Source organism: Poromitra crassiceps (assembly GCF_964638095.1).
Source record: "Poromitra crassiceps genome assembly, chromosome: 1".
Taxonomy (NCBI): Eukaryota; Metazoa; Chordata; class Actinopteri; order Beryciformes; family Melamphaidae; genus Poromitra; species Poromitra crassiceps.
The window spans coordinates 16,823,647-16,836,277 of NC_139623.1; the positions used below are offsets into that span (position 1 = coordinate 16,823,647).

The 12,631-nt window shown below is 43.8% G+C and overlaps 1 protein-coding gene across 1 annotated transcript in view; it reads left to right on the forward strand.

The window, feature by feature from the left end:
• clip2 (CAP-GLY domain containing linker protein 2) overlaps positions 1 to 12,631 on the forward strand; it is a gene marked incomplete at its 5' end in the record, with an annotated part of 71,948 nt that overhangs the window by 19,103 nt on the left and 40,214 nt on the right. Inside the window, one exon of the mRNA XM_083641112.1 lies at positions 2,765 to 3,264. Within this exon, the coding sequence (XP_083497238.1) occupies positions 2,765 to 3,264 (500 nt within the window). The remainder of the gene's footprint in view (positions 1 to 2,764; positions 3,265 to 12,631) is intronic.

A 12,631-nucleotide genomic window follows, 5' to 3' on the forward strand; every position in this document is an offset into this window, starting at 1 on the left:
TAGTCCCCTGGCAATAAAGGAAATGATAGCTTCCACATGACTTTTGTTGATACATTATGGCCAGCTTGAAATTTTGGTGTAAAATGTAGCTGAACCAGTGCTTAAATGCAGTAAAGCAACAACTCGGATGATGATCAGTAGGCGAGTAGCAACAATGTTGGCAACAATGTTCCTAAAAACAAACATCCCCTGGAGGCAGCACATTCCTACACCCTTACAAAATGCATCATCAACCTTACAAAGCGTTTGAAGTTGTACACATTTGCATTCACGTCGACCGAGTCTCACATCACAACATATGGGAGCAATTGGGGCATAAAGCACAGCCATTGGTTCTCACAAAGCCCAAGGCCCACTCTCAGAGTGTCAGGGAGACAGTCCTGGCACCAACCATGCTTGTACGCATATTACACAGTACACACACACACCACACACTTTTACTGGCAGTGCAGCGGACTGCGTGCTAATGGTGCCCCGCTCAGTTTACAGGCTGCTGTGGAACAAACGGAGATCATCTATTTGTCAAAACCGGCCGCTGTCACAGGGCCGCATCGCCAGGTTAATCACGGCACATCCAAGTCAGATAGAGACACTGCGGAGCGCATCATCATCATTCAGAAACCACGCCCAAAACGGGGGAAAACACCCCCCTCCCCCAGTGTGTCTACGCCGTCTTTCTGAACCGCTTTTCAGGAGTTAGAGTAATGCCTAATCTAGCACAAACTGCACCGCCGTGCGCTGCGGCGGATTAATAGTTTCAAGGGCGATTCTGCCGGACTGCAAATGAGGATGCTGTCACATTGTAAGCAGTGTAAATGAGGATGCTGTCACATTGTAAGCAGTGTAAATGAGGATGCTGTCACATTGTAAGCAGTGTAAATGAGGATGCTGTCACATTGTAAGCAGTGTAAATGAGGATGCTGTCACATTGTAAGCAGTGTAAATGAGGATGCTGTCACATTGTAAGCAGTGTAAATGAGGATGCTGCCACATTGTAAGCAGTGTAAATGAGGATGCTGTCACATTGTAAGCAGTGTAATTGAGGATGCTGTCACATTGTAAGCAGTGTAAATGAGGATGCTGTCACATTGTAAGCAGTGTAAATGAGGATGCTGTCACATTGTAAGCAGTGTAAATGAGGATGCTGTCACATTGTAAGCAGTGTAAATGAGGATGCTGTCACATTGTAAGCAGTGTAAATGAGGATGCTGTCACATTGTAAGCAGTGTAAATGAGGATGCTGTCACATTGTAAGCAGTGTAAATGAGGATGCTGTCACATTGTAAGCAGTGTAAATGAGGATGCTGCCACATTGTAAGCAGTGTAAATGAGGATGCTGTCACATTGTAAGCAGTGTAATTGAGGATGCTGTCACATTGTAAGCAGTGTAAATGAGGATGCTGTCACATTGTAAGCAGTGTAAATGAGGATGCTGTCACATTGTAAGCAGTGTAAATGAGGATGCTGTCACATTGTAAGCAGTGTAAATGAGGATGCTGTCACATTGTAAGCAGTGTAAATGAGGATGATGTCACATTGTAAGCAGTGTAAATGAGGATGCTGTCACATTGTAAGCAGTGTAAATGAGGATGCTGTCACATTGTAAGCAGTGTAAATGAGGATGCTGTCACATTGTAAGCAGTGTAAATGAGGATGCTGTCACATTGTAAGCAGTGTAAATGAGGATGCTGTCACATTGTAAGCAGTGTAAATGAGGATGCTGTCACATTGTAAGCAGTGTAAATGAGGATGCTGTCACATTGTAAGCAGTGTAAATGAGGATGCTGCCACATTGTAAGCAGTGTAAATGAGGATGCTGTCACATTGTAAGCAGTGTAATTGAGGATGCTGTCACATTGTAAGCAGTGTAAATGAGGATGCTGTCACATTGTAAGCAGTGTAAATGAGGATGCTGTCACATTGTAAGCAGTGTAAATGAGGATGCTGTCACATTGTAAGCAGTGTAAATGAGGATGCTGTCACATTGTAAGCAGTGTAAATGAGGATGCTGTCACATTGTAAGCAGTGTAAATGAGGATGCTGTCACATTGTAAGCAGTGTAAATGAGGATGCTGTCACATTGTAAGCAGTGTAAATGAGGATGCTGTCACATTGTAAGCAGTGTAAATGAGGATGCTGTCACATTGTAAGCAGTGTAAATGAGGATGCTGTCACATTGTAAGCAGTGTAAATGAGGATGCTGTCACATTGTAAGCAGTGTAAATGAGGATGCTGTCACATTGTAAGCAGTGTAAATGAGGATGCTGCCACATTGTAAGCAGTGTAAATGAGGATGATGTCACATTGTAAGCAGTGTAAATGAGGATGCTGTCACATTGTAAGCAGTGTAAATGAGGATGCTGTCACATTGTAAGCAGTGTAAATGAGGATGCTGTCACATTGTAAGCAGTGTAAATGAGGATGCTGTCACATTGTAAGCAGTGTAAACAACTTGACCCTCCTATGAGGAAGGCTTCGGCTGAGGGAATGTGATTGCTATCATGATAGTATTGATTTAATTTCCATAAACTGTATGTGTTGTATTTCAGTTGTTCTGTTCATGTTCCTTGCATCACCGTACTGGATGCTAACCTGCCTGACATGATGCCATATTGATCAGTGCTCTTATTTCACTTATAGACTTTTTTTTTGTTACTTTTGTGCAGCTGCTTATGTCCTAATTATCTTTATAACCATGGCAAAAAATGTACAGTCAGATGGAAGTAATTGCAACACTTGACCTGTTTCTGCCCTTTCTTTCCAGATGCTCCGCTCAAGCCCACCACGCCAACTAAACTCTCTGAAGTGGGCGACGACGTTTTGGGGGATTACACAGTGGGCGAACAGGTCTGGGTTAACGGGGTGAAGCCGGGAGTCATCGCCTACCTAGGGGAGACCCAGTTTGCCCCGGGACAGTGGGCCGGGGTGGTACTGAATGACCCAGTTGGCAAAAACGATGGTTCGGTGGGTGGCGTACACTACTTCGAGTGCCAGCCCCTCCAGGGCATCTTCACACGACCCTCCAAGCTCACCCGCCAGCTGGTCGGCGAGGGGAGCGACAGCCACTCTATCGACTCAGCCCAAAACCAGACCCAGCACAACAGCGGTGGTGCCCCCCCTGGCCAGCGGGTGGTAGTGCCGCTCAGAGAGGGCCTGCTCAACAGTGCCGTGAAAACGGGAAATGAATCGGGGTCCAACATGTCCGACAGCGGCTCTGTAAAGAAAGGCGGGGATAAGGATCTTCGAGTTGGGGATCGCGTCTTGGTGAGTTTTTATGTCCCTAACTTTCTGTTGCATCACAAGTGGTTTGATAAGAGGATTCCCACTGGTCATGGCATTTCTGGAGTATCATGGAATTTTGAGAGGTGAATTATAGCTAATACTATCTATCTTACTACTATAATTGGAGAGCTGTCTGTCAGTTTGTTCGGCTGGAGTTGGCGCACCGTTGCACCGATCGCCTCTTATTTTTCTTAAAATTGTTCACTCGTAAATTAATTATTTGAGAATTTTTATAAAAGCACAATTTCCTGAAATGAGGCAGATCCCACCCATATACATTCAGGCTGTGTCTCGTCATAGACGCATGGTCAATGGGTCAGCATGGGGGAAATCCTCCCGTTTTCCCCCATGGCCATGCACACACACACGTTACTGGAAGTAACGTGACCGACTGTATCTAGAAATAAGAGTTTGAGTGGATTATAGTATTCTTATTAAAGTAATCGTAACTTTCCGCCATTAATATTAGTAATGAACTTTCCATCAGATTGCAAAAGTAGGTGATTCCTTGCCTTGGTCAATTCAAATATTGTGCTAAAGGTAAAAAAAAACAAAAAAACACTGTCCATGCTCAGGCCTAGTGGGTGGCTGATCATCACAATGTTATGCAGGTACTAAAAAATGGATTCATGTAATGTAATGTGATACTTCTTTGATCCCATTAGGGGAATTCTCTTTTTGCTTTATTTCATCTAGTAACAGTATCGGGCCTTTATTCATCCTCTATTGTACGCTTTTCCTTTATCCGACCCCTGGACAACTCCTTCTGATGGGTGTAACCATTTATTATGAGACAAAAATGGTGCTTTCAGCATTTCAAGTGATGTTCAGATGTCTCCAGGAATCAAGTGATGTTCAGATGTTTCCAGGAATCACATAGCTTGTTGAAAAGTATACCTGCAGAGGAAGTCATTTCCACAGAGTTGTTTTCTCTGCTTGATACTAGAATTCCTAACTTCGATACTGATACTGAGAATATTGATACTGATACCCAGGAGAATATTGATACTGATACCCAGGAGAATATTGATACTGATACCCAGGAGAATATCGATACTGATACCCAGGAGAATATCGATACTGATACCCAGGAGAATATCGATACTGATACCCAGGAGAATATCGATACTGATACCCAGGAGAATATTCATACTGATACCCAGGAGAATATTCATACTGATACCCAGGAGAATATTCATACTGATACCCAGGAGAATATCGATACTCGATACCACGGAGAGGAAATGGCAACACATGAAGAGGCATAAAAATAAATGAAGACAGATGGACGGACAGACACATGCTTCTCCATAAACATCAGTTCGGCAATACGTCATTTTGTAGGCGGCTCATGGTCTCGCCCCCTTTTAGGGGGAAAACACAAGCCACTCACCATTGACTTCAATGTAAAATAGCAGTACTAAAAAAATTATAGAAAAATAACAGAATTAATCTTGTTTATTAATGACACAAAGACACCATGACATGACAATATATTACAACTCAGCCGGCCACACTTTGCAAGATAGATCGGAAATATGACTTTGACCCATGTAAAATCATGTGACTCATGTCCCGTCTGTGACCTAGTTCTGGTGTCCGCCTGTTTCTAATTGAGTCTTCCTACATTAAATGCAGTTGTAGTGAAGCCCAGCGTCGTTGTAGGCTACTTGCTTCAGGCTAGACTGCCGTAACATGTGACAAGTCACATGATTTTAGATGGGTCAAAGTAATATTTCCGGTGTATCTTGTGCATTCTATGGCCAGACGAGTTGTAATATATTGTCATGTCATGTCATGGTGTCTTTGGGTCTTGAAAACACAAAATTAATTCTGTTATTTTTCTATGATTTTTTTTGGTACTGCTATTTTACATTGAAGTCAACGGCGAGTGGCTTGTTTTCCCCCTAAAAGGGGGCGGGACCATATTGCCGATCTGATGTATAAGCTACACCTGATAAAACCTTTGCTCTTACACAGCAGATTACCCCTCTTCTTCTTCGTCGTCTTCATCTAAAAAATCTGTAATATGTTTTATTTTTAAAGCACTGCTGGTATCGATTCTGTTGCAAATGAGTATTGTATCAGTTTCAAACTTTTGCTATTGATACAATAAATACTATCGATACTTTTGACAACCTCACTTTCTGCACATCTTCTCATCCAGCCCTTATATTCTCTGCATATAATTATCAGCCAAGGATAGTTGCTTTCCATATACCGTACACACAAGGGGGCACAAGGGATAGTTACATCAGATGCTGCATAGTGGGAAATGGGTAGCACTGGAGGCCTTCCTACTGGTCAATATTGTAAATCACTCCGGATTACTTTCAGCACTTAAGAGAGGACAGACCTCTGCTGACACATTGATCAGTGCTATCCATCTATTTCCAAGCTTCTCCAGTGTAATCCATCTCACTGCAGTGGCTGACCGTGGAGCTACAGTATCCAGTCGTCACATGCTACTCCTGCTGTTGGAAATACAACCCATTGCCCTCCCCACTCCCCCACTGCTCAGCTTTCACATTAGTAATGTTCCGTACAGTACACCTATGTATCTACACATATCGATACAGTACTGTAGGTGGCAGTATGCACCTAGTTGGGTTGCGATCCACCAATAAACACAAAGAAAAAGAAGAAGAGTTGGTTACACTTGCGTTGCAAATGTCTGTCTCCTGAATCAGATAAATCAGCTCAGCAACAGGAATAAGTCCATAAACTATTTCATTGCGATCTACTGGTTGTTGGTACGCACTGCAGCTACAGTAGTGCTGAAATCAGCTGGATGAAACCAATCCCCCCTTCTTTTACCATGGCTTTTAATGCCGAGCTAATCGCGTCAAATGAAACAATTGACATCTTTGCAATAGCTTGCCAATTGATTCAAATGCGAAGCTAACGGTATGAAAGCAAAGCTAATGGCTATTATGCTAATGGCTACCCGCATTAGCAACACAATTCGCTTTTACACTACTAGAACTCCTATGGTGGGGACTCTGGAGATAATGCGCCATGGCTGCAGCTATGGAAATCGCCCGTTCCGCAGGGGTCGTAGACGCAGCACGACCTTGCCCACTGCGCGGCTGCTGTGCAGCCTCGCCTGCTATATTGGCATGCACATCGCACAATTTCTGCCCAACTGTGCATTTAGTTGCTCGAGTGACATCACTAATGACATCACAACTGCTCGAGTGACATCACTGATGACATCACAACTGCTTGAGTGGCATCACAGTTGGGCAATTCACAGTTGGGCAACTGTGCGCCATCAGCTCTCCAATTATAGTATTCACAGTTGCTCGAGTGACATCACTGATGATGACATCACAACTGCCTGCGTGACATCACATTTGAGCAATTGTGTGCCCTGCCAAACTTTGCCCAATTATATTACTGTATTAGTTCTAGGGTGGAGACTATGACGTTACTGATATGGTAAAAAAAAAGGTAAATGGCCTGCATTTCTATAGCGCTTTTATCCAAAGCGCTTTACAATCAGTAGGTACATTCACCCATTCATACACCGATGGCGGCAGGCCACCACACAGGGTGCTGGCACACCATCAGAAGCAAGCATTTGGCGTTCAGTATCTTGCCCAAGGGCACTTCGACATGCAGACTGGAGGAGGCGGGAACCACCGACCTCTTCTATCCAAAGCGAGTGGACGACCCGCTCTCTACAGCCGCCCCTGATAATATCACTTCCGTCACTTTCATGACTTAGCCTAACTTAGGCAATTTCACTGATGATGTCATTTCCGTGACTGACAGACACCGCCCACCCACCCATTAGCCTATTTTAATAAGAAGATAACATTTAATCACAATATAGAAAACAATACACAAACTCGTATTTACCTCTTGTAGATCACAAAGGATAATTGGTTGTCACACTGTAAATAAATCGCAGTCCACTCTGTATTTTAGTACAGTTGTGTTCACATTTGATGTGAACCATCCCCGGGCATACTTGAACCAGCTTTTCAAGTGGACCCGGGAACAGTTCATTAATCCATGCCTGGGTATGGTACACAGTGTTCACACTACCGTAGTCAAATGAACTGGAAATTGGGATCAAGTGTGCACTGTGCTCGGATCCGGGCCCAGGTCCCTGATGAGAAAACGCCATAAGTTTAGGCAAGTAAAAGAACTTCAGTTAAGTAAGGTTTAGCAATTAAACAATTAGGTTAAGGTTAGTGTAAGTGTAAGGTTTTGGGCATGATTATTACATAAGAACTTGTTGGTATGAATAGGGAATTGTGCAGATGAAGTTGGAATTCATAGTAAAAAAAAAGTATCGACCTCCACCATGTTGAGATAGGGAATTAGCGCTTGTCGTACTGTTTATTCCATCTTCACGACCTTTGAGTACAACTTCAAGATGAGATCTGCTGCAACAGCAGTCAAGATGGGGCTTATGCTGACTGGCTGTTTTGGCACCAGTGGCTGTAATCACTGAGACATCATACTGACTGCAAGCCGAGGTAATGTCTTCTGACTCCACAGTGGTTCCCCCCCCTTTTTTGTCTCGCCCCACCGGAGGGGGGAGGGTGACATAGGGATTACATAGCTCATTGGTTCCCAAACTGTGGTCCGCGGACCACGCCTGGTGGTCCGCGAGAGATTTTTTTTTTTTTTTACAGACAACAGTTTTTACATACACATTAACCCTGAGCAGTTGCCAGATTGGGCTGATTTTCGGAAATATCGCGATATTTGGGAAACATCACAATTTTGAACATTTACTTTCAGAGGCTGCAGCAGGTTCAGTTTTAAAGCCAGAGTGAAGTTTGTGTTTTGTGTTTTGTGTTTTGTGTGTGTGTGTGTGTGTGTGTGTGTCCATTTTGAACCAGCTAGTAGTCTTATATTGTTATTTAGCCTTTCTGCTGCTATTGCATGGTTAAATCAGCACATTTTATTTTATGGGGGAGGGGGTGGTATACGCAGTGGAAGTGGTCCCTGCGAAATTTGGTTTGGTACGTAGTGGTACTTGGTCGGAAAAGTTTGGGAACCCCTGTAGCTTGTTTGCAACCACGTGATTCCAATGCTGTCAAAAACAGCTATTTTCTGTGTGTGTGTGTGTCGTCTGTCTGTGTGAAGGGCCAATCAAATCGAGGTTAATGTTTTCAGGCAGGATAAAAGGCAATAGAGTACTGCAGGGATGAGGTCTTTTTGTAGGCTTTATCCAGAAATCGCCGCCATTTCATTCGTCAGTGGAAAAGTCTATGGGAATTTGGCTTCATGATACTCTTCACAAACGTTAATAACTTTTATGCCTTTTGGAGCGTTTTCTAAAAATCGCGTTACGTTCCAAAAGTCATCAAAGTTATTCAGTTTATGAAGATTATCATGCTGAACCCAAATTCGCATTCCCATGAACTGTTCCCCCTGATTTTTTTATCCCATTTTTATCCCCCATTAGTGCTAATTTAATTTTTTTTATCCTGGTTGCTGCTCCACCCTCTGCCGATCTGGGGAAAGCCGAAACTGGCTCCATGCTTCCTCCGAGACATGGGCAGTAGCCAGCCGCTTCTTTTCACCTGACAGGGGAAGCTTCACCGGTAGGACATAGCACGTGGGGGGTTACGCTATTCCAACGAGTTCCCTTCCCTCCGAACAGGCGCCCCGAACGACCAGAGGAGGCACCACATCAGCAACCAGGATATTGCATGTTTTTGGTGAGGGGTTCCTATATGAAGGAAACCCCCAGGGGGCACGGGGAGAACATGCAAACTCCACACAGAAAGGCCCTTTTGATGACCCCACCCGGGTGGTGGGCACTCGAGGACATGCGGACGGGCACGCATTCCTTCAGCACTCACAGCCGACAGCGCTACCACTGCGCCACCGTGCCCCCTAAACTTTTGTTAACCACAGACCTTATTTTATGCATTTAAGTGAAATCCCCATTCTAAAACCCATTCACTTTTTTGCTGACGAATCCGGAAGTATACTTCCAGATTAATTCCTGCAGTTCTCTTAGCCCCACTTGGCTGTATGCAGAACACTTGTGTGAGCACACTGGTGCGAGAGGCCACACCTCCTGGGAAATGTACCGTAAATTCCGGACTATAAGCCGCACCTTTTTTCCCGTTTTTTGGCCTTTTTTGGCCCCTGCGGCTTATATAACGGTGCGGCTTATCTATGGATTTTTTCCCCCCCAAAAAAAAAAAAAAAAAAAAATCTCTCTTTTTTAGCACTCTTTCTAACTACCAATCCACTTCTGTTTTAATTTCCTCTCTTGCCCTCTTTTCACCACACTGTATGACACTGTATGACACTGTGTGCACTGTAAAAAAGAAACACAGGTGGTGTTGTGTTATGTTGTTTTGTTGAAATGTTAATAAATGGGAGCTTCCTCAAACAGCCATCTCTTTCCCGACAATCCCCTCTGTGCATGAACCCTTACATATGGTAATTAAACATTAAAACACAAAAAAAAAAAAAAAAAAAAAAACATTAAAACACCCGCGGCTTATAGTCCAGTGCGGCTTATATATGTAAAAAACAGTCAACTTTGCAGGTGCGGCTTATACACCGGTGCGGCTTATAGTCCGGAATTTACGGTAGTTTATCAGTGGTTCCCAACCTTGGGGTCGCCTGGGGGGGAGGGGGGGTGGGTGTAACAGTAGTCTCTAGAGCCACTTCTAAACATGAAGTCTGGACCATGTCCGGCTAGCCAGAGCAGGATATTTTCCGGTTTTACCTTTCTAGACATGAGGAGTCTTTTGTTTGGAAACAGCTGGGAATGGTCCGTATTCTCTGCCGATGGCGAGTAGAGTGGGCGGGGGAACGGGGTGCGGTAGGGTTTATCGATAAAAAGAAATGTGATGTGGAAACAGCTTTAGCGAATCCGTAACCAAACTCGATAAAAAAACATGCCGTTTTAACGGAAGATGCATTCCGACGCATTCAGGCGATAACGTGGGGTGGCAATGTGCCAGAAAAAGTGAGCGCTTGCCTTTGTTACATTGCTCAAAAGCCGCCAGTCAAAATAGTGGTCGCACCGTCGCACTAACATTACACTGTGGATGATTTTACAAGTGGCATTCAAGTCATATCTGACTATAGTTTTCAATTTATTTCTCCCCACAAAAGTTAGGCTATATGTCTCGATATAGGCTGATGCAACTCTTGCATTTTTACATAGCCTACAAGACAGACAGGTCGGGAGGAAAATAAACCATTCAAGCTGTTTGCAGCACTTGAGGAAACCGTGAGTTTGCTCGTTTAATTCGTTGATATAAGCGATTGCCGAACGATTAATTAATGAATAGGCTACGTGAACGTTAGCGGGTACTTTAGCCTATGCAGTAGGCTAAATAGTAGGCATCTCCTTGTTGCATTTTTAAACTGGCAGATGGGGGAGAAAGAAACGATTCAACTTTTACTTGTTTACTCACCTAATTTGGCTCTCTTCCAAATAATCCAGCCACCTAACTACATCCATTAATGAAGATATGATCACCGGGACATTAATGGTTTCTAAAGTGCCATATAACCACCCGCCCACTCAGACATACATGATCCGGAACATGAGCTGCCGGTGTTAAACAACAGCCGTTTTTCCAATAATGTGGATCTGTACTAGGGGCTCAGATGGTCATGATCCGCACTCGCGGGAGTGTGCATAAGGCAGCTAATTGTTTCTAAACATGCAGGCCGTTGTCTGAGTTTAATGTCAAAATTCAGAAAAAAAGAATTCTGAGATTTAGGTTGCTTTCTAACTGGGAATGATTGCTTTCGTTCTGTGGAACGATTGCCCCCCCTCCCCTCTCCCCCGGTGGTCAGCTTTCACATTTAATATTTCTTCCGCATTGGGATACGGAACGGAGTGTTGCGTCCCCGGGCACGCCAAAGCGCTCCCCAGACCACCTTTTCAAGTGCATCCTGTCACAGTTCCCTGTTGCGCGGCCGGGCGCGGCGCGGAACGGAACACAACGTTTACGCTCGTCAAATGTTCCAAAACTGGGGTCAATTTGGGGACAAGCGTGCTCGGGAACGGTACCGGGGTGCCAGTGGGAAAGCACCCTTAAAGTCAGAATTCTGCTAGACGTATGGACTGTTGCACGGAGATGAGAGACACGAGAAAACGTTTTGAGCTTTACCCGTCTTGCGGTTTCTCCTTGGGGAAATGACGTTATTTTTTAAACCTCGACTTTGCGTCCGCATGGTTAGAAAATTTGGGTTGTGCACGGCCAGGCGAAAACTCGCCCCACAGGAGCCTCCTCGCAGATGTAACCCACACAGCAAAATGCCTGAGTAGGCATAAGCATGTTTATTCTTCTATGGATTTGAATAGCAAAGTAACCTAAAAGGGACTTGATGCGATCAGATCTACTGATTGAGTAATCCGGTGGATTAGATGACTGGTTACGAGTTTAACTTAATTGACATATCTATGTATATCTATCTGCATTATATTTTGAAAGTAACATTAGACAGCTACTTACTAGATGTTATTTATGTGTTGACAAGTTTTGCTGCGGTATGTTCTTCTTGGCCTGGTGGTGGGTGTTTAGCTGTTTTGCTGGCTGGCTGGTGACACAGCACATACTGTACTGTAGAAAGTGACAGCATATTTGTACATGCTGATGGGGCTTTTTGTGTCTCATACATGTGGTCACCATATGTGCCACAGACAAACGCTGTCTCTTGACTTGATGTTTCTAGCTTTCTGCTAATTCTCATGGCACTAACCATGTTTTGATTGTGAAAGATGCCTGAAAGACAGGTTTTAATGTAGGGGTTGTATCTTGTAAAACTAACTGAAATCAAATGAAAATATACACGTGTTTTTGGTTTTCATCGTTTTGTTTATGTGCAGGGTGAAGAAGAGAACATGTATGTATAGTATATTGACTGATTTCCATAAACCAAAATGTTGTCTAAGTATAATGTACTCTACAAGCCAAAGCAACATGGAGCTGTTGCTTCAACTTATAAATTAATTCAGGTACAGTGAGTATATACCAATTAATTAGTCTTTTCCGAGATCTGGGGAACAAAGATGAATGGGGAATGACTCCCTTTTGTAGCCAGCCTCAAGTGGCCATTCAAGGAACTGCAGTTTTTGCTATTTCCCATGTTGGCTTCAATTTACGAAGACGGAACTTGCCGCTTGGCGCCACCTGGTCGGATTTGCCGGGGAATCTGCTGGATTGCTTTACGGCACAAAACAGGAAGATTCCTGATCTTACTGCGCAAACAGTAGTTTGCTTTCTGGTTCTAGCAGATGGTGGAAGGAGTGAAAAGCCAACACAGTCTCACAGAAAATTGTAAAATAGAAACGTTTTGGAGCAACGTTGCTATGTTACAATTTCGGCTCGAAAATTGTAAAATG